We start from the raw sequence: 26,089 nt of genomic DNA, 5'->3' as shown, positions 1-26,089 counted from the left end.
TTAACCATAAATTTTCAGGGGGATACAATTACTGCATGAAGTGGGAGTATACAAGTCATGTTAAATTATTTGCCTTAAAATGTGTAAAGTAAAAATACTATATAACCATAATTAAAAATCAAGTAACACATGTAAGAGCTTATAGTAACAAACAAGAAAACTCCATTCCAGCTTTCTAAACACTCCACTGTTGCATCTCCCAAAGACGATCACCTGGAATTTGTTTAGCTTTTTCTGTTGGCTACCTACACCCCTCTAATAATATATACATATTATTTATATATATGTATCTCCTGCTATTTATCAGAGTTGGATATTAGCCACCTACAGGTAAATAATTATCTTATACCACACCCATCTCTTCTTCATTCTCCCAATGTAGATACATCATCGTTTTTAGTTAATTCAAAAATCAATGTTTATACTCTTATGACTGTGTACCATAATCACATTTTATTTCTTGCAATTTTATTTTTTCCTGGTATTTCTAATTGCCTTTCTTTGCATTTTCTGTCTTTGTCACTGTCTTAAATTGTTCCAGATTCTCAAGAAGTGTATCAGATCTCTGGCATTTCATCTTTTCCTTGGATGGCTCCTTCTGAAACCTCATTTTTAGCTCTTCTGAGGAGGGACCAGGGCTGTGGTGCAGCTCCTGTCTAGGGACCTCCCTTTGTTATTCTTCAGCTTGCAGCCCTCTCCTGGATCCCATTGTCTTCCCCTTCTTGGTTCATTGTGGTAACATACTTAAATAACTTTGTAGGAAGTTGTAAGAGAGAAGTAAAATGATTTCTTGCATGTCTGAAGATGTCTTCTACCCTCTCTCTTGCCTGGTGGTTTGGCTGAATAGAGAATGCTAGGCTGGAAATCATTCTCCCTCAGAATTTTGGATGCATTGCTCCATCATCTTCTGTTCATGTTGCTGATGAGAAATCAGATAGTCTGATTTTTATTCATTTGTAGGTGACCTGTACCTGTTTCTTTCACTCTAGACATTTTTAGGATTTCTTTTTTTATTCATTTATTTAGTGTTCGAAAATTTCACAATGACAAGCAAAGTGTGAGGATTTTCCCCACCAATCATTCTTTGTGCAGGATACTCACTTGGCCAATTTTATTTGAGACTGTTATGTCATAGTGGTGGGGAGTTCTCTTATTTCTTTAAAAAAACTCATTTAAAAAATTTTAATATTAAATATTTCAAACTTGTAAATGTATGTCACTGTTCAGAATTAACAGATGTTAACATTTTATATTTGCTTCATTTCCATCTATATCTATCCAAAACATCAAAGATAAAGTTAAAACATCAGCATTATACCTTACCTTTCCCTAGAAGTAACCTGAAGTTAGTGTGTCTCATTCCTCTGGGTGATTTTCTGCTGTTTCTTATAAATGTAGCAATAAACAATAAAATTTAAAACAATGTTTTTTAAAGTTTTATATAAATAATGTCATTTTGTTTATATATCTTTATAACTTGCTTTTTTTACTTCCTATGTTTTTGAGATTTATACATGTTAATACACAGAAATCTAGTTCATTCATTTGAACTCCCCATAGTATTCCATTATGTATCAGTTAGGAAGGTCTTTATTTTTAAATTTTTATTATTATTATTCTTTAAGTAGGCTCCATGCCCAGTGTGGAGCCTAACACAGGGCTTGAATTCACAACCCCAAGATCAAGACCTGAGCTGAGATCAAGAGTTGGATGCTTAACTGACTGAGCCACCCAGGCACCCCTGGGAAGGTCTTTAGCTAAAAGTAACATAAAACTTGGCTAGCAATTTAAATATACAAAGTAGATTTCTTTTCGTGTAACAGGAAGCCCAGAGATAAGCAGTCTGGAGCTCAGTGACATTATCAGGAACCAAGATTTGTTCTAGCCTTTTGCTTTGTCCTCAGCCTGAGCCTTTGCTCTTCATACCTGTCACATTATTATTGCAAGAGGACTGCTTCATCTAGGAGTCTCATGTCCAAGGTCTGTGCAGGCAAATAGGGAGTGATTGGCCAAATGTGCATTCCAGAGGGGTCTGTCACTTTTTGTTAGGGAAATAAAAGCTTTCCTGGAAGTCTACCTAATGGACTTCCATTTAAATCTCACTGGCTTGATAGGGGTACATGACTACTCCTAAGATCGGTTACTGGTCAAAGGCCATACGATTACCATGAATAATTTAGACACATCCAATTCATGCCTGGAGTTGGGGAAGGTGTCTATAGCAATGAAGGGCCCTGTGTCTCTACCTGAACAGAACAGCCTAGACAAGAAGGGAATGGGTGTTGAAAAGTGTAGCAGACACTGTTACATGACAACTCAGTGCCCATTCCCCCTGTTTTCCTTACTAACAGAACCCAATCTTTTTTTTTTTTAATGTGGTTTTCTTTTTTGGGGGGGAGTTAAGATTTTATTTATTTATTTGCGTGCACGTGTGCATGCAAGATAGAGAGAGCATAAGCAGGGGGGGAGGGGCCGAGGGAGAGGGAGAAGCAGACTCCCTGCTGAGCAGAGAGCTTGATGCTGGGCTCAATCCCAGGACCCTGGGATCATGACCTGAGCTGAAGGCAGACACTTAACTGACTGAGCCACCCAGGCGCCCCCAGAACCCAGTCTTATTTGCCCAGTAAATACAGTCCCAAAGTTTTTTGTCCTATGACCCAGGTGTGGTTTTGAGTAACAGAAAAGTTAACTATAATATTTAAACAAGTAAGTGGTTTAACTGTTCTTCATAACAAGAAACCCAAGTGTGGGCTGTCCAGTGCTGTAGAATGACTCAGTGAAGACATTAAAGATCCAGGATCCTTCCTCCCCTTGTATCTACAGTTAGCATGTGGCCTCCATTTCCATGATGACAGGATGGCCGCTGCACTTCCAGGCACCATGTCTGTGCTCCAGATGCAGAGGTGAAATAGTTTGCCAGATAAAATACAGTTTGCCCAGTTAAATTTGAATTTCATATAAACAATGAGTAATCTTTTTGGTATAAGTATGTCCCAAATATTGCATGGGACATACTTACACTGGGAAGTATTAATTGTGTCTATAGAACTCAGATTTAACTGGGAAAACTCTATTTTTATTTGCTAAATCTGGCAACCTTATCCAGGGAGGAAGAAGAAGGAAAAATGGAGGAGCTTTCTTCTGCAGAGGCTTCATCCAGGAAGGGTATCTTTTCCTAGATTCCTTCTCCTATATCTCTTTAGCGATTGCTGAAGGGCATTTGGGGGAAGTGGTTATTTTTAGTCAGCCACATTGCTGCCCTGAATAAAATCAGAGCAGAAAGGGGGATGGACATCAGGCAGGTAGTTAGCAGTGACAAATCCTCATCTCTCCAAATAGTTACATCCAATGTAGAAATTAAAAATATTTAATAACCCATATGGCATTGACACTGGCCAGTTGGAATGGATACCTGAACACCAGCCACAAACAGCAATGTACGCATAATACTGCACACTGGTGGAATACCAACCCTGCATATATCACAGTTTTTGGTTAAATTAATATTCATTTTTATTTATTATGACTATATAAATACTGCTCACATTTGAGTTACACAGGGTTCAATGATCACTTTTCCTTTCCATGGACTCTTTATTCTTGAAAGAATCTTGGGATCCTCTCAAAACAGTGAAACACATCCAGATAATTGATCAGTTTCAGGTTTTTCTTTCTTTTTTTTTTTTAAGATTTATTTATTCATTTGAGAGAGCGAGAATGAGAGAGAGTACATGAGAGGGGGGAGGGTCAGAGGGAGAAGCAGGCTCCTCGCTGAGCAGGGAGCCCGATGTGGGACTCGATCCCGGGACTCCAGGATCATGACCTGAGCTGAAGGCAGTCGCCCAACCAACTGAGCCACCCAGGCGCCCAGTTTCAGGTTTTTCTTTGGGAACCCATGCAGAGCCTGATCTAAGATGCACGCACTGTTCTCTGGACCGCTACACAGCTTCTTCCCAGGGACTCCTGTGTCAGTCTTTTGTGGTGAATCCCATTTTCTAGGTGTTCTATTCCTTCCTTAGATGCTCTTCCATCTTGCTGGAGGTCTTCCTTCAACCACTTCCTGAAAAAAGTGCATAAGCAGTAAAATTTTAAGACATTTCTTGTCCAAAAAATGCCCCTTTTTCTACCCTCACATTTGATATTTTGGTTAGGACTGGAAATCTAGGTTGGAAATAATTTTTTGTCACTTTTGGAGGCATAACTCCATTGTCTTACAGCTTCCATTGTGTCTGATGCCAGTTCTCACATCTGATACTTTGTAGGTGACTTATTTTCTTCTTCTGGAAGGTTTTTAAGGTTTTTTTTATATGTAATATTCTAACACATCATAATGATGTCACTTGGAGTGGATTTTGTTTTAAATTCATTTTCCTGGGTCTCAGCAAGTTCTTTCCACCAGGAAATTCAAATCCATCAGTTTTGGGAAATATTCTCCTGTCCTTGATAATTTCCCCTCCATTTTTTTTTTGATTTTTTTTTTTTTTAATCTCTCTTTGAGAGCTTCTATTGCTTTGATGTTAGACCCCCTGGATTGGTCCTCTGATTTCCCTGCCTTTTTCCTACTATTTAGAAAATTATTTGTATTTGTGCTGATTTTTTTTTCTGATCTCTCTTTGAGAGCTTCTACTGCTTTGATGTTAGACCCCCTGGATTGGTCCTCTGATTTCCCTGCCTTTTTCCTACTATTTAGAAAATTATTTGTATTTGTGCTCTATTAGCTCACCTATTTTTTCAACTTTATGTTCCAACTCTTTCACTGAAATTTTTCTTCTAACATATCTTTAATTTTCAAGAGTTATTTCTTATTCTTTAAAAGTTCCAGGTTATAGCATTTTACTTTTCTTTTTGTCATAGATACAAGGTCTTATCTAGTCTACTTGAAGATGTGAATTATATGCTTTTTAAATGGTTTTTTGGCTGCCTAGATTGCTCCTGTTTCCTTGGACTTCCTCTTTTCCTGCTTGTTTTGGTCTCTGTCATTCTGGTAATTCTTGGCTGGCCATGGTTTTGGAGTGAGCTGCCAAACAACTGTTTGACAGGCTGGACTTATTGAATGATAGACTCATGGTGGGCAATAGGGTGGAGCTCTAACCATTTGTTAGAGCTCCCCAAAATATCAGGATCTGTAAGTCCTCCAATCTCCCACCTGGAGTGTGTAAACTTCATTAGTGTTGTAGGGGTCAAGTAAGCAGAGGCCTGAGTGGCTAACTGCCTTTGCTTAAATCCTCTCCCCACCCCACAATGAAATGACTCCTTCTTGTCCTTAGTTATCCGGAGGTCTTCGGGTTTAACCCCTCCATATTCTAGAAGGGGGCGCATTCTAGGAGACTGGAGCCTAGGAGAGAGATCTGAGGGTTTAACTGACTCCTTATGAAGATTTTCAACCAACTCTTCTGCTTTTAGTCCAACCCTGTATTCCTTGTCTTTAGATGAATCTACTGCTTCCAATTTCCTTTTTTCTACTTTTGAAAACCATTTTGTATCAGTTAGAGACTATCTAATCCTTGAAGGTTCAGATAAAACATTTTTTTTTTCAAAGATTTTATTTTATTTATTTGACAGAGAGAGACATAGCGAGAGAGGGAACACAGCGGGGGGAGTGGGAGAGGGAGAAGCAGGCTTCCCGCGGAGCAGGGAGCCTGATGTGGGGCTCGATCCCAGGACCCTGGGATCATGACCTGAGCCAAAGGCAGACGCTTAACGACTGAGCCACCCAGGCGCCCCGGATAAAACATTTTTTAAAAACTATTTTCTTCTGGTGTTTATTTTTTTTCACTATAGAAAAAAATTCAGACATAACAAAAATAAGAAAAAATGATAATCCTTTTGTACCTATAATCCAGCTTCAATAATTATCCATGGGGCTGGGAAAGGCTGTTTGTAATGACTTCCCCATAAACATTTCAGTTAATGGTTATTAGTTAGTCAAGGTTTTCTAATTTCTTTTAAAGTCAATTTTAATCACTTCTATTATTTTTCTTTTTTTTTTTTAAGATTTATTTATTTGACAGAAAGAGACAGCGAGAGCAGGAACACAAGCAGGGGGAGTGGGAGAGGGAGAAGCAGGCTTCCCACGGAGCAGGGAGCCCGATGTGGGGCTCGATCCCAGGACCCTGGGATCATGACCTGAGCCGAAGGCAGACGTTTAACGACTGAGCCACCCAGGCGCTCCATCACTTCTATTATTTTTCTAATAAAATATCCATTTATCAGCCTCATAGCTAAGAACTTTAATTCCAGAAACAGATTGTCTGGGTTTGAATCTCTGTTCTTCCATTGGGGCAGTCAGTTAAGCTGTTGTGCCTCAGTTTCCTCATCTGTAAAATGGGAATAATAATGTTACTTATCTCATAAGGTTGTTGAGAAGACTCAATTAAGTCATACAATGCAGAGCATTTAAAATAGTTCCTGGTACATAGAAATGGTAATTGTTATTATTATTATCAAAGCTAAAATGTATTGGCATGAAGTTTTTCATGGCATTCACTTTTAATTTTTAAATTCTCCACTATATTTTTAGTTATGTCTCTTTTTTATTCCCAGTATTGTTTACTTGTGAATATTCTTTTTTCTTCTTGATTAGTTTTGCATAGTTTGCCTATTTTAATAATCTTTCAAATAATTGCCTTTGGATTTATTAACCATCTGTTCTTATTTCTATTTCATTATTTTTTGGTTTTATATTTTATATTTACATTTTTCTACTTTCTTTGGGTTTTCTCTTGTTTTTATTCCTATGTTCTTTAGTTGAATGCTTATCACATTTATTTTCCTTCTTTCCTCCCTCCCTCCATTCCTCTTTCCTCCCTCCCTACTCTCCTTCCTTCCCTGTTTCCTCTAAATATGTTGCATCCCATAAGTTTCAATATTTAGTAGTTGTAATTGTTGAGTTCTAAATATTTAATAATTTCCATTGTGGTTTCTTATTAAACCCATGAGTAGAAATTACTTTTAGTCTAAAGTTATATGTGTGTGTGTTTAAGACTATCTTACATCTTACACACACATACATATATATGTATATATATTTATATATATATTATATATACATTCTTGCTATAGAAGTATGATACAGAGTCTTTGAAATTTGCTAAGGCTTTCCTGTGAACTAGATATGTGCTTTCTTTCTTTCTTTTTTTTTTTTGGAAGATTTTATTTATTTATTTGACAGAGAGAGACACAGTGAGAGAGGGAACACAAGCAGGGGGAGTGGGAAGGGGAGAAGCAGGCTTCCGGCTGAGCAGGGAGCCCGATTGGGGCTCAATCCCAGGACCCTGGGATCATGACCTGAGCCAAAGGCAGACGCTTAACGACTGAGCCACCCAGGAGCCCCTAGATATGTGCTTTCTATAAATGTCCCATTTGTACTTGAAAGAGAGATCTGTTCTTTATTTGTTAGAGATAGATATTTGAACTTCAACAATTTGTTTATATATTCTTTTGCCTTAAATTTTTCATCTGCTTTAAGGTCTCCTACTGTGGGTGTGGATTTGGCCATTTCTCCTTGAAATCCTACCTTTTTGTGTCGTATATATTTTGAGGCTGTGTTCATCTTTTATAGTTATGAAGGTGGAAGAAGAGAAGGCTGGGGTAGGGAAGCTGGACTCTGCTAACTACAGGAGGAGATGTCAGGATCAGGAAGGTAAGGTCATCCTGAGAACTTGATGCAAATCCTAGGAGGGTCTGCCAGTTTCTTAAATATCCTTATAACACCCCTCCAGTGGAGGGATCTAGGAGAGCTGGTCCCTTTCCCTGACCTACCCACAGTGTCTTCTCTGGATCCAATGGGACCAGGCTTCACTGTGTCTTAAAGAGATCACATAGTGGGCAGAAGACAGGAAACTGGCACTTTGTTTCTATGAATTAGGGCATAGCATCCCCAACACAAAATTAAACTTACCTAATTTTACAAGATCTACAAATTATACAAGATGCCACTATTATATAGATTCTAAAAATGGCAGCTCAGTTAAAACTAGTGCAAGAGGATATTGAGTGGGGGTATCTGTTGATCCAAAATTGCTGACTCAGAGGCCCTCAGTTCCTACACTCTACAGAGAAGCAACCACGGGACTTATGAAGAGGCAACCAGACAGGCTACTGCCCTGCCACTGCCCCTGTCCCACTTGGAGGGAAACACTAATCTCACTGCCCAGCTGGATGCTTGCTGAGCTTCAGAATGTGTAGAGCCATTCTGGGGCTGTGAGTGGAGAAGAATGCAGTTGAGGAGTTCCTAGGAGAACTTGGCATTGTCCTGAGCCAAACTGCCAGATATTCACAGTGAATGGAGAGGTGTCACAGAGTGAAGGAGGAAGCTTGGGAGAGGGCTAGCCGTTCTCTATAGTTCAACATCTACACAGCCACACTCTGATGATTATGATGGGAGCCAGGATGAAAAGGGACAAGTTAGATCCAGTGCAAATATTTTCATGATAGCTATCTCCCCTAATTTCTTTAATAAGCATAGTCTTCATGTGTGTAGCCCTTACAGTTTTCTAATCATATTCCCATATACCATCCCATTCTATCTTCTCAAAAACCTTGCCCAGACAGTAGAGAAGGGATTTTATTCCCACATTACAGGTGAGGACACTGGGTCCTTGAGAGGCAGATGTCCATGGCCATAGAGCAAGTGAAGAACAAGCCAGGGAACATCCAGGGCAGGTGACTCTTGGCAGAGGCCTTTCTGATATATCAGCTGCTTCTCATTTCTGTTCCTGGCCTCAGCAGTGGAGAATAGGAACTCATCTGCTAATCCCTTAGATGAAATTACTTACCTTTTACTGGTATCCATGGCTTACTTGAATGACAGCTTGCTTAAGAAATGGTAGAATCGAGCAAGGGAAGTCACACCATCCTGCAGGGAGCAGAGGGAAGGAAGGAGGAGCCCCAGTCATTCTGATATTGGTCCACTAGAAAGCAAGGCTGTACTTCATAAAAATCTCCACCTCACATTCCTCGTTACAACCTAGAAAGACTGGAGGTTCAGAAGAGTGAGCAGTGAGGTAAGCTCGGGTGAGCTGGGCTCTAAAGAGATTTGGACACTGACATCCAGATAAACTCACTTTCCCATGGCTAGGAATGACTCATAGTCTTTTCACTAGAGTAGACACTCAACATATCTCTAAAGGGTTTAGTTAGATATATTCTCCAAGGTTCAGCTTGATGTGGTTTCTGTGATACCTGCAGTCAATGAATGCCCAGACATCAGCATCTGCATTTCAGGAGTTTGAGCTGAGAGGCAGACCTCCCCTCCAAGGAAAATAAAATCAAGTTAATGTAGATCTTGACATAAGAACACAGAGTCTAATTTCCCATTCTGCAGCAGCTTTCAACTCTCAGTTGCCATCCTTGGGCTTCAAAAATACAGTAGTCTCCGCCTTCTCTGTGATTTCACTCTCTTCAGTTTCAGTTACCCATATTCAACCATGGTCTGGAAGCAGGTAGGTTCTCTTTCTGACACATCATCATCAGGTCAGTAGTAGCCCAACACTATGTCACAGTGCCTATGTCATTTATCTTACTTCATCTCATCATAAAGGCATTTTATCATCTCACATCATCACAGGAAGAAAGGTGAGTGCAGTACAATAGGATATCTTGAGAGAAAGAGAGACCTCATTCACATAACTTTTATTATCATATATTGTTACAGTTATTCTATTTTATTATTATTATTGTTAATCTCTTACTATGCCTAATTTATAAATTAAACTTGATCATAGGTATGTATGTGTAGGAAAAAGAATGGTATATATAGGGTTCAGTGCTATGTGCAGTTTCAGGCCTTCACTAGGGAACTTGGAGCATATCCCCTGTGGAAAGGGGGAACTACTGTAGTTACAATAATATTTTTGGCCAGCCTGCTCTTTGGAAAATTGTCACCATGGAATTTCAGGCTCAAACTTATCCTAAACTAGTAGCTCTCAAACATTCTTGCTGCAGTTCACATAAGCAGAGAAAAAGATCTTCCCACTCATTTTACCCCACCCATTCTCATTTCTCTTCAGAAAGAAGAAAAAAAGAAAAGAGAACAAAGTGTAAAGGTCCAGGAGGAAAGTAGCTTTAGTATTCAGGAAGGGGAGCAATGAGTAGGTGAAGCACAGGGAATTTTTAGGCTGGTGAAACTATTCTGTATGATACTGTAATGGTAGATGCATGTCATCATGCATTTGTCAAAACCCGTAAAACTATACAACACTAAGAGTGAAACTTAATGTAAACAATACACTATAGTTAATCATAACACATCAGTATTGGTTTATTAATTGTAACAAATGTACCACACTAATGCAAGTTGTTAATAATAGGGTAATCTATTCATAGCAATAAATGTCTACATTAAGAAAAAGAAAGAGCCCAAGTAAACAACCTAATTTTACACCTCAAGGAACTAGAAAAAGAAGAACAAACTAAGCCCAAAGTTAATAGAGGAAGGAAATAACAAAGATCTGAGAAAAAACAAGTAAAATAGAGACTAAAAAGGCAATAGAAAAGATCAATGAAACTAAGAACTGGTTTCTCTCTGTCAAATAAAGAAATAAAATCTTTAAAAATAAATAAAAAATAAAAAGACAAACAAAATAGACAAATCTTTAGCTAGACTTATCAAGGGGAAAAAAAGAGAAGACTCAAATAAATAAAATTAGAAATGAAAGAAAAGACATACAACTGAAAGCACACAAATACAAAAGATCAAAAGAGACTACCGTGAACAATTATATGAGAACAATTTGGACAACTTAGAAGAAATGGATGAATTCCTAAAGATACAACTTACCAAAAATAAATACTGAAGAAATAGAAAACCTGAACAGACCAATTACTAGTAAGGAGATTGAATCAATAATGAAAAACCTCCCAACAAACAAAAGTTCAGGAACAGATGGCTTACCTGGTGAATTCTACCAAACATTTAAATAAGAATTCATACTAATCATTCTCAAATTCTTACAAAAAAATAGAAGAGAAGGGAACACTTTCAAATTCATTTTATGACACTAGCATTACCTGGATATCAAAAACAGACTAGGATACTACAAGAAAAAAAAATTACATGCCAATATCTCTGATGACCAAAGGTGCAAAAATCCTCAACAAAATATTGGGAAACCAAATTCAACAATACATTAAAATGGTCTTGCTCCATGATCAAGTAGAATTTATTTCAGGAGTGCAAGGATGGTTCAAAACCTGCAAATCAATCATTGTGGTATACCCCAATTAACAAAATGAAGGATAAAGATCATATGATCATCTCAATAGGTGCAGAAAATGTATCTGACAAAATTCAACATCTATTCATTATCAAAAATCTCAACAAACTTGAGTATAGAGGGAATGTACCTCAGCGTAACAAAGGCCATATATGACAAGCTCACAGCTAACATCATACTCAACAATGAAAAGCTGAAAGTTTTTCCTCTAAGATCAGGAACAAGGTCAGGATGCCCACTCTCACCACTTTTATCTAACATTGTACTGGAAGTCCTAGCCAGAGCAATTAGTTAAGAAAAAGAAATAAAAGGCATTCAAATTAGAAAGGAAGAAGTAAAACTGTTTCTATTTGACGTGATAAATATATACGGAAAACCCTAAAGACTCCACCAAAACACTGTTAGAACTAATAAACAAATTCAGTAAAGTTGCAGGATACAAAATCAATATACAAAAATTAATACAAAAAGGTACATTTCTATATACTAATAATGAAATAACAGAAGGAGAAATTAAGAAAACAATTCTATTTACAATTTATGACGAAGGAACCAAGAATATACAATGGGGAAAAGATGATCTCTCTGATGAGAAAACTGGACAGCCACATTCAAAAGAATAAAATTGGACTACTATCTTACACCACACATACACACAATTCAAAATGGGTAAAAGTCTGATGTACGACCTGAAACAACAACATTCCAAGAAGAAAACACAGAGGGTTAGCTCCTTGGCAGTCTCGGCAATGACAGAGAAGACAAATACTGTATGATCTCATTTATATGTGGAATCTAAAGAATCAAACTCATAGAAACAGAACAGATTAGTAGTTGCCAGAGGCAGGGGCTTGGGGGTGAGCAAAAGGGGTGAAAGTAGTCAAAGTTACAAACTTCCAGTTACAAGATAAATAAGTTCTGGGGATGGAATGTACAGCATGGTAAGTATAGGTAGCAATCTTATTGTATATTTGAAAGTTGCCAAGAGAGTAGATCCTAAAAGTTCTCATTGCAAGACGAAAAGTGCAGCTATGTGGGGTGATGGATGTTAACTAGGCTTCTTGCGGCAATCATTTTGCAATATATACATCTATCAAATTAGTATGTTGTACACCTTACACTAGTACAATGTTATTTGTCAATTACACCTCAATAAAAAATAATAGGAGAAACTGTTTGTGGAGTGGGGGTCTGGTAGTGGTAGGATGGAAGTCCAAGTTCCTATGTACTATCTGCTCAATTATTCTGTAAACATAAAACTAAATCTATTGATTATTTAAAAAACTGTTGTCCAGTTCAAGCCAACACTGATGAAACACTGATGGCAGAACGTCCATCCTGAGAGCTGAGAGAATTGCAGCTACTTTTTGTGTGCAAAGATCCAGTGGGGGCTTTACAGAGCAGCCAGGCTTCTTAGTGGAATTTGAAATTAAGGTTCTTGGTGATTCCAGTTCTTGAAAATTCTAGTATACAAAACCAGTTTTGAGAAATCCTTAGTAACTCACTCTTCTGGTAAGTAGTTTATGTAGTCTTTGGTTGTGAGTAAAAGTGGCCCTCGATGAAAATACATAGGGCTTTCCCAAAGAGGGGGCGTTGGCGTTTTGGACTAAATCTGTGACTCACAGAGGGACTCTCTCCCAGGCCATGTGTCATAAGCCTTATGCGGTTACTGCCATTCTGGACAAGCAAGAACAGAGTGATGGGAATTCTGTTCACTCTCATTGAGTTCTAACTACAGCACCAAGGGTATCGTTTCCAGCAACTGTTGAGTTGTTCAGAAATGGAATTCCATCAAACCCAAGACTCGGGGCAGTGGCCCTGGCCAGGAATCCCATGTCTCCCATTCTGCTTTGGTGGCCCTAGCTCTTTGTAACTGGAGGATATTAAGGAGAAATGCCCATTTTCAGTAATCCTTGCCTCCCCCGCTCTTTTGTGCTCTGCCCACAGACTGCCGTTCCATCCACATTGGGCTTTCAGTCCCCAGTTACCCTCAAAGGAAGAGAGACCAGCAGGGACATCTTCCGGGCCTGCAAAAAGTCTGCTGGGGCCTGCAGCCAGAAAAACCACAGCAGGAGCTGACTGGCACGGGCAGCAGGGGAAGCAGCAGGGACAGCAATGTGGATCATGTCAGCAGGACCCGTGAGTTCTTGAGGGGTGCATTTGGCGGGAGCCACCTGCTGGGGAGCCCAGATGGGGCGACAGGGCAGGGAGATTCTCTGGAGACTGGGGTCAGGGCTCTCAGCGCCCTGTGCTCTGCCACCCCCACAGACCGACCTCCCTGCCCAGGGACACCTTTAGTCAGCCTGAGCCTCGTCTCTCTCTGGGGACTTTGAGTCTTCTGCTCTGATCCATTCCAAGCTGATTTCATCGTTTAATTATTTTCCTCACTTCCAAATTCTTAGGGGCCACACAGCCATTGCCCTAACCACAAATATGACACTTTGGCAGGAGGCATTGTGCTCAGTAAACTGAATTCCACATCACATTACCTCCACCCTCTTTCCTCACCTGAGCTTGAAGGAATGGTACAGAATTGTCTAGGCACCTGCGTGGTAGCTTGCAGACCCCTGGGAAGCTCTCTCCCAAGTCAGCAAATCCCCTGAGGCCTGCTGCTGCTGTAGAAATCAGTTCTGGGCTGATTAAAAATCAGTCTTTTGTTCCTTCCTGTGGAAAGAAAAGTATCAGTCTTAAGTGAAAAGACTGGAATCCTTGGAGCCCAGCTATGACATTTTATTCTTTTGAGACTTTTCTGTTTCTAGGGACATGATTTCACCCCAGCATATTCTAAATCTGCCCAATAAATGGTATTTCATTGGTCTCTATTACATATTTCCACTGTCTTGAGCAAGGCAAAATTAGTTATTTTCCCATCTAAACCTTCAAAGGAATGTCAGAGGCAGTAACAGTGTCTCAGCATCCCTGTAGGAAGAGATCTGACATACATGCTCCCAAAGGCCAACTGAGTCACCCCCAACCTTGCAGCTGCCCTGAACAACTGCTCTCCTTGGCACCAAGTCTACCAAGTCCTGTGGCTTTTCTAGAGTAAACGTGTCTATGTGGGAGATGGGTTAATGGGAGTCCTTTGGAGCTGTCTAGCGTTAAGAGATGAGCACAGATGAAGCCATGCATGCATACCTGGGCCAGCTCAGGCGTGGAAACATCAGAGACCCAGAGAAGAGCAAGCCTGCGGGGAAGACCTCCTGCTCCCCATGTTGGATCTGGATGCCTCACCCTCCCTTTTTGGGGCATTCTCCTATAACCCCACCACCTCCCCCACATTTAGGGATGAGGTCCCCTTTTAAAATTGAGTTTGCTGGATTCCTCCTGAGGCAGAGAAGAAACAAATAACATGGTAGGTATGTGGTAGGCACTTAATAGATATTAGTTCAACTAATACACATTAACCCAATTTAAGAGCAAGGACCCCAAATCTTTTTCCTCTACAAGTGGATATTGGTTTGGTTTGGATGTCCTCATTGGTACCAAGGGCTTATGAGATCCTTCTGGTGGGAGGGATGTGAAAAATTATTAAGGTCTTCTTCTACTTGCCCGGTATTAACTCTGGGGTCATCAGAAGATCAAAACCACCCCAAGAGGAGCAGTAAAAGAGAGAAAGGCTGTTTTTCAGTCAGGCATTTGAGCCTCATATTGAGCCTCATTCCAAGGCCTTAGGATCAAGGATATATTTCATGTGGCCTTCCGTTCCCATTTCTGATGAGGAAGGAGCAAGGGTTGGGACAGAACACATATGTGTCTCTAAAGCGTCTCCTCCATGAATAGTTCCTGAAACAGGCAATTTCCAGCATAGGTGCAAAGATGGTTAGGGTTCTTTTAGAGTTTGAAGCTTTAAAATGGGGTGGCTTCCTTGCCTTTGTGTACCTTACAGATTTGTGTCTTGGAAGGATACAACTTGGAGAGAGACGGGGGAAAGGAAAACAGAAAAGGAGAAAGAATGAGGATCGTTCTAGACTTTATATGCCCCCTTTGGGGTGGGGGTCAGGCAGGAAAGCAAATTAAAATATATTTCCCAAAGGAAGCATGTATTTTCTTTCTCTTCTTGTACTTTGACACTTTAAAACCTGGATCTCCTGGAATTATCAACATATATAGCATTCCCTCCCCAGCCATGAGAGCTATTCTAAAAACAAACAAAAAATCCTGTTAGAAGAGAATCCTGAGTTAGTGACCTTAAGACCCTGAGGGGAATTTGGGGTTGAGAGTTCAAGTTTGCAAGTGAACCAATGAGGATCCTAATAAAGAAAGTTTTCATAAACCATGCATTAGCCAGGTTTACCTTATTCCTGGAGAATTAGCTAAAGTGGACTCTAGTCTCCATGGCCTCATCCTGGGGGAGGTCCACGTCTTTGCCGAAATTGCTGTGTATTCCCAGGGGCTGCCAATCTCAGTGTCACCCTGGCTTCAAGTCCCTCCCTGGTGGGCTTGTCATCTCCCTGTGTTTCACCTCCTATACCTGTCCTCTGCCTTCACCTCCAGGCCAGCTCAGGCATGGAGTTCAGACCTTCTTTGGTTCCCCCCAAATTGGTTACATATGGCATACATGTGAGTGGCAGGCTTTGCCAGAGGTTCGGAACCAAGTTTAACGTTGCAGAGATACACAATTTTTAAAAATGAGATACTAGACATCCCTGTTCTTAAAAATCCTCCCACTGGAAATTTCCCACTGAGTGTTTTTCTCTGCACTTCCAGCCTCTTACCATATTTTGGGGGCCTCCTGCCCAGCCCCTGTCCCCTCCCGAGTTCCCTCACATCTCCTTGCTTTCAGCGCTGAGCCCCCTCCTCACACACACACCCAGTCCCCTCACTTTTCAGTCACATCAATTTCTCTTCCCGCCCCTCCTTGACTCAGGGCCCATTTTCATGCAGCTGAGGCCACATAATGGGTTGACCTAAACACGGAGACCATCTCCTTTAAGTCTAGCCCTTCAGCAACCTCAAAGACCTGAAAGAGGCTTGATGCTGCCTTCTCCCCCTTCTCCCTCCCCATGGGCCTCTGCAGGCCATGTCAGGATTCCCTGTGTGACTCAGGGCCCCCCATATCCCTGATGGCCTCGGCAGGAGAAGCAGCAACTGTCTTTTTTTATTTTAAATCACGATTCTTCACTTTACTGCATTTATAGTCACTAAAACAAAACAATAAAAGCCACATGCTAATTGAAGACTCTCAGTAACATTTCACACACCTTAAATGATAAATAATGGATATGGTACAATCAATCACCTTTTACTATTTTGGCTCCCCAGAAATGTCAGAACCTCCTCCTCCAGAGCTCCAGTAGATGAATGTCATTGTTCTCTTTTCTCTGGGGGGGTCTCCTGCAAATGCTCAAGGTCACTCTGATTTCCTACTGAGGTTGATGCCCTTCCCGGGGTAGGCTAAGGGATCTCTTATTTGAATTTGGGTAAAAGTCTCGCTTGCCCAACACACCAAGATCTTCCAGCCTTGGTTCCATCCACGAGCCTGTAGGGGACCAGGAGTGCACTTGCGAGGCTCTGCCGGGTCCTCGGTCCCCTGACACAGCTCCTCGGCCAGGGCCACGACCAAAGTTTCTTTTCCTGGACCTTCCTTCTTGTCTTGCTTTTGGCCTGCTCTGCCATTGCTTTACTCCCCTCTTTCACGGATTCCCCATTCTTTCTTATTCTAACTATTCTTACCACAGTGTCTCAACGGACTTTATAACTCTTACACTTGCGGTTTTTAAGAAGGTACACAGAAGAAAATTTCCATACCCTAGAATTTCATATAAGGGGCACTCGTGATTAGGAAGGTAATTTGATCACAAGTAACAGAAACTTATCTGAGCTGGCTCGGGCAAGGAGAGAATGTGTGTGTGTGTTGGGGGTGGGGGGTTGATATCCTAAGATCAAAGAAGCCTCTCACGGTCCCAAAGCAGAATAAATAGCCAGGCTCAGCGAGTGGACACAGCACCTCTCAATCCCCTCTCTGGGACGGATGGCCTCTTCCCCTGCCTCTCCCATGGGTCTCCTCCATTCCCCTCCTTCTGTAGCCCTTTCTGTATCTTCTGTGCCCTTGTCTTTCAGTTTACATGCTCTCTCTTCCAAGGCCCCAGCTATCTTAGAGACCCAATTCAAAGTTTCCAGGCTTGGGTCAGATGTCCAATGAACTGTTCGTGGTCTGATGCATTTATTGGGTGACTGGTGTATAACTTCCACCAGCACAGCTGCCAGAGGGTCATCCTTTTGGGGAGGGGTATGGCCTGGGCTGGTATCTCTAAAATTACCCAGGACAGGAGGAATTCCTGTAAACACAAACAGGGGCAGATTCTCTTCTTCTCTCAGAACATTTGGAGTTTTAGGACAGCTTCCTAGACAAAGAACTTTACTGTCCATGAAATTAGGACTTGGGGCCTTCACATAGCCTCTGGAGACCTACCTTACACAATGACTTTAGAACCCTAGGTCAGTCTCCCACTCCCCAATATTCAGTAGCCTTGAGCTACCCAAAGCCCCCACCCAGCTCCACCCCCAGCAGCATTTCCTTGTCCTGGGCTCCTTTCTTGCCAAGCCTAATCCCAGCTGATACGCTCATGAGTGTTAATCGGTGAAATTCATTCACCCAGCAAATATTTATTGAGTGCCCATGCTGTGTGAGCTCTGTGCTGGGGGCCAGCAGCATGAGTGGAGCAAGGCAGACTCCAGCCTTGCAAAGCTGGCTATCTAGAGATCCGTGTGGAGTCCAAGAGAGAGGGTGGGAACCTCTGAAAGGGCTCGTCCAGAGCTCAGGGCCCCAGGACCAACTCCTCATCTTGACTTCCTTACTGCCCTAAATGCCTTCCAGGTCTTTTTTTTTTAAAGATTTTATTTATTTATTCATGAGAGACAGAGAGAGAGAGGCAGAGGGAGAAGCAGGCTCCCAAGGAGCAGGGAGCCTGATGTGGGACTCGATCCCAGGACCCTGGGATCATGACCTGAGCCGAAGGCAGACGCTTAACCATCTGAGCCACCCAGGTGCCCAATGCCTTCCAGGTCTTTACTGGGAGTTGAAGCCTTGCTGGTTTGTAGTCCCCTAGATCATTTTGTGCTTTGCTCATCCAGTGACTGGACAGTCCCCACTCAATAAAAGCACAATCCTGCTTGCTTCTTTTATTGTGCTTCCTGAAGCTGGCTCTTGCACTGTTATGTTTTGCCCAGGAACTGCTGGTGGGAGTCCAGTCCTCCACCCGTCACTATGTGACTCTCAGCTGTGTGCTGTCAACCACAGGGGCTATTACCTGTGGCATTTCTCATTATGGGGATTAACTTCTGATGTGCTGCATCCACAGTGCATTAGAGTCACACTGATCCGGGAGCCCAGCATGTGGTGCGCTAAACCTTCTGTGCGCAGGAGGGAGGGGCAGAGAGAGTGGAAGGGCCTCGGGGTGGAGGGTAGGGAGGTAGCGTGGGAGCAGTATGGGCATTTAGAGGCTGAAAAGGAGTGAGCCCTTGCAGTGTTTAAAAGGGCCAGGCTGATAACTGGTAATAAGGGGAAAGGCGTCAGACCCGTTGGCAACAACCAGTCAGAGCCGTAGCATTTATTGGGTGACTGGTGTATAACAAGCACTTGGGCCATCCACATCACATATATTATTGCACTTAATGCCCACCACAGTCTAGTGAGGTAGGTGTGTTTAGCCCCACTTTATAGAGGGGGAAACTAAGGCTCCAAGAGCTTCATGCTTTGCCAACATCCTACAGCCAGTAATTAGCAGAGTCAGGTGTTGTTAAACCCAGGTCTGGGCTCTTAAAGCACCACAGCAATAAGGAGAATCCCCTGGCATCCTTGGTGATCTCTGTTTGGGTGTTTCTGTGGTGTTTTGGGGTCACCCCCAGCCCCTGACCCGGTGTGGCATGTAGTAGCTGCCCAGTGGCGCTCAGGAGGCGGCAGGCTGACTTCAGCCACATTGCAGTATGACCTGTAAAGCCTAGGACCCTGGGGAGATGCCTGTCTCCTCCGCGTCCTGTCCCGTTGAGGAGCCCACCATGGTAGAAACTCCTGGGTGGTGGTGTTTGCTTGGAGCCCAGCACCTAAACAGACACCCCTGACCTTCCGCTGCTGTTTCCTCAACTTGAAAGCGGGCATCCTTGTCCCTTGAGCCTCAGGTATGAAAATGTGATGAGTAGGGGTCAGCCGTGGGTGGGCAGTGTGAGTCGGAGGATGTCAGTAGGTTTTGCTCTCCTCTAGGCTGCCCTGGTGGGGCCTTCGGTGGTGTAAACTGGGTTTCCAGTTTCTCATCTGTAAAGGAAAGGGCTTGGATTCGACAGCGGCTAAGCCCTCTCCTAGCCCTGAGACTTAGAGAATTCAGGGCTCAGTGCCCCTTGGAGCAGCAGCCTCCCAGTGACCTCTAATCAACCTTGGCACATTCTAAGTGCTCAGTAAGCGCTTGTTGAACTGAACCCAGGAGATTAGGAGTTTCTCAGCAGAGCAAAATAATTCCCCAGTGGGGTTCGCCTCACGCCCTCCAGTGACCAGTTCCCACTGTCTGCGGGCTCTCAGGAAACACCCCCTGAGTGACGCTATTTGGCACTTTGTCGTGGAAGTAGCCGAAGAGGTAGAGAATCAGGAGTTTGGGTTTAGAGTTGGGGACAGGGAGAAACCAGGTGCGTGGAACTTTACTGACCAGGCGTGGTTGCTTTGGAACGCGAGACCCCACAGCAGCCCCCACCCCGAACCGCCCCACCTCCCCTGGGGCCCTGTGCCGCTGAGAGAACAGCCACTCTCCAGCCAGCTCACCTGCGGCCACGGCTCTTAAGGAGGCCCCGGGGAGTCTCCCGGCAAATCCTACCTCTGCCTTTATAAGGGGGCCCCGAGGAGAGGTGCCCGGGCTCTCCTGGAGCCCTCATGGGGGAGGGGGACGGGGAGGGGACAGGGCAGTTCCCGCGCTCTCACAGGCCGCGCTGCCAGCGCCCCTGCTGCTGGGAAGGCCCGGCTGCCTGCCCCGGCCTCTGCGGCGCCACTGAGCCCTTCCCTCTGCAGGGCGCTTGAGGACCCCCGCCCCTCACATCGCTCTCTCCCAGTCTCTCTCTCTCTCTCTCTCACACACACACAGTTCTCTCAGGCTCGCAGTATCTTTCATTCACCCTCGGTACGGTCTTGCTCTCTTACACACAGTCTCTCTCACACTTCCTACATCGCTCTTTTCTCCTGCTTACCGCCCACTCTCGCCACCTCCCCAGGCTTTCCCACCTTCCTCTCCTGTCTCTGTCTCTCTCTCTGTGTCTCGGTCTCCCTCTCCTCTCCCCACGCCTCCTGTGGTGCATAACTGGAAACAAAAGCGAGTTTGTTGTGACCCGGTGGGCAAGAGGACATTTGGAAGCAGTGGCCAGGGTGGCAGCAGCAAAAACAGGCTGGGGCCCGAGGCGGTGCCAACAGCCGGAGACCCCAGCGCTCAGCTATTCCGGGGAGCAGGTAATGCCCCAGACAGGGCTGCTTCAGGCATCCTGCTGTCTGCCCTGTCTCAGCTCTCCATGATTCTTCCGTCTATTTGTCTTCTTGTCTGGCCTTGAAGGGATGGGGAACTCCAAACTTAGGGAGCAGTAGGCACTAGGATCCAAGGAGTGAGGCGCCCCCCTCTTCAGAGAACCAGCTGGGGTCCAGGCTATCTGGGTTTGGGGGGGACTGGGGTCTGGAGTGTCTGGGATCAGGGATAGCTGGGCTCAAAGGTATCTGGCACTGGGAGTGGCTGGGGCCTGGGGTGGCTAGGGTCAAGGGTATCTGGGGTTAGGGGTGACTCGCTTCCAGGGCATCTGGCTGAGGAACATGGTAGAACCTAAAAAGGCAGGTGTGGGCCAGATCACAAGGGATGTTTTGAGCCATGTCATAGAACCTGGGCTCTCGGTAATACAGAGCCTATTAAGGGTTTTTCACCTGGAGAGTAACATAATCAAATCTACATTTTAAAAGAGTCGTTCTTGAGCTCTGATTCCATGGGGAATTGGTGTGTCCTCTCAGAATCAGAGCCCTAGTCTTCTCCCAATCTAAAGAAAAAAAAAATATGGTTATTTGTTCAATTGTTAGTTTTTCTTCTATAAAATTTCCTTACCTTTAATGTCTGCTAGCAAGTGTCAGCAATCAATAACCCAATGAAAAGACTTGTTTAAAGTAACAGAAAAATTCAGAAATAAAATTCATCTAAATAAATGAGGTAGATTGAGCTATATACAGGTAAATAGTATTTTCTGCTAGTAAAATCATTTCTAAGTCCTATGCAAAATATTTTATGGTGCTGCCCAAAGAGGACCATGACGCCCAGGAGTATGTCACGTGAACATGTTTGAAATGTTTTAAAAACAAACTTTGCTGCCACATAGGAAGTAGGGGTGGATTATGCAACCAGAGGTGGTAGGAGCAGTAGGAGGCTCTCGCAGCGATAGGAACAGGAAATAATGAGAACCTGAACTAAGATGGTGGCAGTGGGTACGAAAAAAAAAAGGAGAGAGCTGAAAAGTATTTAGGAAGCAAGGGAAAGAAGTTAGTGTCTGATTGGACATGAATGGTGAGAAAGAGGCTTCAGGAGTGAGTCCAGTGTTTCTTTTCTTTTCTTTTTTTTAAAGATTTTATTTATTTATTTGACAGAGAGAGAGAGTGGCAGACAGAGGGAGAGTGAGAAGCAGGCTCCCCACTGAGCAGGAAGCCCAACATGGGGCTTGATCCCAGGACCCTGGGATCATGACCTGAGCCGAAGGCAGACGCTTAACCGACTGAACCACTCAGGCGCCCCGAGTCCAGTGTTTCTTATCTGGATGGCTGGGTAGCTAGCAGTGCTATCATTCAAAACAGAGAAGGGCAGGGTTGGGGTGTTGGAATAAGGAAACCGTTTTGAGTATGTTGAGGTTGACTTGCGAAGGCTGCGGAACTCCCAGATGGAGTAATCCAGGTGACTGTTGAAAATGCTCAATACAGGCAGGGTCTGGAGACAAGGGTGACCTCATCTATAAGGTGACACCATAAAGAATACAAGATGGTGGGGCGCCTGGGTGGCTCAGTCATTAAGCATCTGCCTTCAGCTCAGGTCATGATCCCAGGGTGCTGGGATCGAGCCCCGCATCGGGCTCCCTGCTCAGCAGGGAGCCTGCTTCTCCTTCTCCCTCTGTCTACCACTCTGCCTACTTGTGCTCTCTCTCTGTCAAATAAATAAATAAAATCTTTAAAAAAAAAAAAAAAAGAACACAAGATGGTACAGAGTGTAGAAAGAGAAAAGAGAAGGCCAAGGAAAGATCTTGGGGAAGATGAAGATTTAAGTAAGACAGGCAAGAGGGGCCAGGGAAAGATAGGAGTCCTCGAAGAGACAGGAAAAAAATATCAAGAAAGTACTGTGTTATGAGAGCCAAGAGTACCATGTCAGTTCAGAGGGAGCAGTCAGGCACCACTGACGACCCAAAGAGATAAGCCAGACCTGTTCGTTTGCTTGGTTTTATTAACTTACTGGTTTGAGAATGAGATAACAAAAGCGATCTCAGGGCATGGTTATAAACTCAGATGCATAACATAAATGAGATTAGCAGGGTAGAGTAGGGAGCAGTGGGGGCTGTGGCAAACTAAAATGTATATGCCCATAACATTGTGTGTCAACTATATTCAAATAAAAGGACTTTTAAAAAAAATGCACATGCCCACCTGAAGAAAGCAGCCATCACTCAGCCCTAGTTGATTGGTGCCAAGCAGGAATGTAGGCACGGTCATCAGAGCATCTGAATTTTCAGGAAAAGTCAGAAATCTGGTTCTTATATGAAATCTCACAATTATTTATGTTAGCAACAATTTCAAAAGCTTTTATACTCTGTGAGGGCTAAATTAAACATTATCTTTGAGCTGCTAGTTTGAAATCTCTGTCCCTTAGAGAGGGGGGGCTGAACCAGTTGCAGCAGGTTGGAAAGTGATTGGGTAAGGAGGAAGGGGAGACCACTTGCTGTTGGAGGGAAAGGAGAGCAGGAGAGCTTGGAAGGGAAGGCAGGGTCAGGGGAGAGTGTTCTAGGGTAGGAAAGACTGTTTATTGGCTGGGAGAAAAAGAGTGGAGAGAAGAAGTTGAAGACCAAGGTAAGGAAAGGCTAGTTGAAAAAATAAGGACCCAGCAGAAAATAAATGGGGCCAGAGATTAAGCTGGAGGAAGGACTCCTTTGTTCAAAAATGGACTACAGGGGCGCCTGGGTGGCTCAGTCGTTAAGCGTCTGCCTTCAGCTCAGGTCATGATCCCAGGGTCCTGGGATCGAGCCCCACATCGGGCTCCCTGCTCGGCAGGAGGCCTGCTTCTCCCTCTCCACTCCCCCTCCTTGTGTTCCCTCTCTCGCTGTATCTGTCTCTGTCAAATAAATAAAAATCTTTTAAAAAAAAAAAAGGACTACAAAGTGGTAAGGGTACACAGTGGTAAGTGGTGAGGGTACAGTGGTAAGAAGGGAGACAGCGATGGATTTTACGTCTGGAGGCCTTTATTTCCTTGGTGAGGTGGGTAGGAGATGGATCAAGAGGCTTGAAGAGAGGAGCAGTGGTTAGGAATGGCATGGAGGGACATGCGACACGGTGCTGACAAGGATGAGTGGGAGGTGGCTGCACTTCTGAGACCTGCTGAGGGTGGAAACCCTCCATTTGCACATGTGGATGGTTTTCTCCAGCAGGGCTCATGAGCCTGGGTGTTGCAGTTGGTGGTGAAGGGGATTAGCACCTGTTACATGTGTCTTACTCTCCTTACCTGACTTATCTCCTTGTTCCTCCCAACAATCCTGCTTACTCAGACTGAACACCGATAAGCAAGTGGCAACTCTTGGATTCATACCCATGTCTAGCTGGATTGCAAGCCCATTGTATGCCTTGTCTCCACCATACCACTGTATACACTCCTGCAGAGGTGAAGACTGGGCCAATGAGTTCTTGTTTGTCCATTGGCTGCCTGGTTTTACCGGGAAGTCAAGGAATAGGGGGGAGAGCATGATGACAAAGTAGTTGAAATTACTGACCACTGGGAATCTATGGAGAAATAAGTGAGGGCCAGTGGGGATGATAAATTGAGGGGACAGAGGGGCTTGGAGGAAGGGGAAGACTGGATGAAGCCCAGGAGACAATCAATGAGAGACTGAACCAGGGCAGGGGCAAAGGGATTGGTGAAGAGGGAAGTATTCTCCAAAACTTTCAATAGGGGGGTGGAAGTGAGAGAAAGTGGTTGAGGTGAAGATGACTGCAGGGTGTCTAGCCTGTACAGTTGGGTGGACAGCCATGCCTTTAACCAAGGCTTTCCACATCATGCCCTGCCTCTCTCTTGCTTACCATGCTGTAGACACAATGGCCAGCACATTCTCACTTCAGGGTCTTTGAAACACTTGGAGCACTCTTTTTCTAGAGATGTACAAGTGGCTCGTTCTCTTCTTCCAAGTCACAGTTCAAACACGCCTCAGAGGGGTCTTTCTTAACCAATCTCTCTAATGTAGTTCTCCTGTTGCTTTATTTTATCTTTTTTTTTTTTCCAGAACGCTTATCACTACCTGAAATGATCATATATGCTTTTATTTACCTGTTTTTGGTCTGTTTCTGCCACTACAACAGACATTCAAGAGAGCAGGGATATATGGGCCTTCATCCCAGCTTTGTTTTCTGACACCTGGAACAATGCCTGGCACACAGTAGACTTTCATGAAATACTGAGTAAGAGAAAGGAAAGAAAAGGGACACCTGGCTGGCTCAGTTGGTTAAGCATCTGCCTTTTGCTCAGGTCATGATCCCAGGGTCCTGGGATGGAGTCCCGCACCAGGCTGTCTGCTCAGTAGGGAAGTCTGCTTCTCCCTCTCCCTCTGTCTGCCGCTCCCCTGCTTGTGCTCTCTCTCTGTCAAATAAATAAATAAAATCTTAAAAAAAAAAAAAAAGGAAGGAAGGGAGGCAGGAAGGGGAAGCATGTTTGGGGAAGGGTACATGTTCAGTGTTGGAATGCTGACTTGAGGTGCCTCAGAGACAGCCAGGAGGTGACATGCAGTGGGCAATTGGGAAGCAGAGTGGGAGCTCAGGAATAGGTTGTCCCGTGCCCATGAAGAAGGTGGGCTCCCGAGGCACAGTAGTACAAGCACCTCCTTTCACAGGCTGACCGCCCCTTCAAGGCCAGCACTGGGAGTTGACTGGTTTGGGGCCCAGTGGGAAAAAGGGTCCCTCTGGGTTTGTTATGCTGAAGCTGGGTCAGAGTTTTTCTCACTCCTCGCTTTTCTGTTTCCCATTATTGCTGCTGCCCAGCTGTGGCCATTTTCTAACCTCCTTCCTTGTCAGCTGCAAGACCCTGGAGTCTGAATGCAGACTAAATCCTGTCGTCCCCTTTATCTCTAAGAATATCTCACCCACATCCAACTCACAGAGGTGTGAATCTAGCTTCACCCAGAAGCTGGACTTAGTTTTACTAAATTAGGAAACACTTGTCCCTTGAGCTTGGCTCCTGCCCCATTTCAGTTGGCCATGCAGCCCGAAGCTCCCACCAGGCCATTCAGCAGACCCTGCTGCCCTCTTTTTGCAGGGTCTCCAGCTGCTGAGCAGCTCCAGGACATCCTGGGGGAGGAAGATGAGGCTCCCAACCCCACCCTCTTCACAGAGATGGACACCCTGCAGCACGACGGAGACCAGATGGAGTGGAAAGAGTCAGCCAGGTGAGGCAGAGTCCCAGGGGAAGGGAGAAGGTGGCTTCCCACTGCAATCTGCCTGGGGCCTAGGCTGAGCTGACTCTCCTGGTGGGAAGGACCATTGACCAGTGGCATCTTGCACATTGCGTTCTGCTGGGACACTCCCTGGCCCCTAAAGACCTCCACATCTGCCTGGCTTGGTGTCTAGAACTGGGCTGGATACTAAGGAGCAAACAGACACTTACCACTTTGTCTTTATTCTCAAATTAAAA

General features: G+C 44.0%; 1 protein-coding gene across 5 annotated transcripts in view; it reads left to right on the top strand.

Annotated features, from left to right (window-relative positions):
* The window catches only part of SLC4A5 (solute carrier family 4 member 5), a 103,618-nt gene that overhangs the window by 16,063 nt on the left and 61,466 nt on the right, over nucleotides 1–26,089 (top strand). For all 5 annotated transcript variants that reach the window (XM_081833717.1, XM_031030178.2, XM_081833716.1 and 2 more), the window contains 3 exons: nucleotides 7,562–7,642; nucleotides 13,164–13,355; nucleotides 25,715–25,844. In XM_081833717.1, the coding sequence (XP_081689843.1) occupies nucleotides 7,564–7,642; nucleotides 13,164–13,355; nucleotides 25,715–25,844 (401 nt within the window). In that variant the 5' untranslated portion in view covers nucleotides 7,562–7,563. The remainder of the gene's footprint in view (nucleotides 1–7,561; nucleotides 7,643–13,163; nucleotides 13,356–25,714; nucleotides 25,845–26,089) is intronic.

Source organism: Leptonychotes weddellii, chromosome 10, assembly GCF_054177405.1.
Source record: "Leptonychotes weddellii isolate Sample4059 chromosome 10, ASM5417740v2, whole genome shotgun sequence".
Taxonomy (NCBI): Eukaryota; Metazoa; Chordata; class Mammalia; order Carnivora; family Phocidae; genus Leptonychotes; species Leptonychotes weddellii.
Note: the sequence above shows the minus strand (reverse complement) of the source record. Positions and strands in the feature narration are given on the sequence as shown.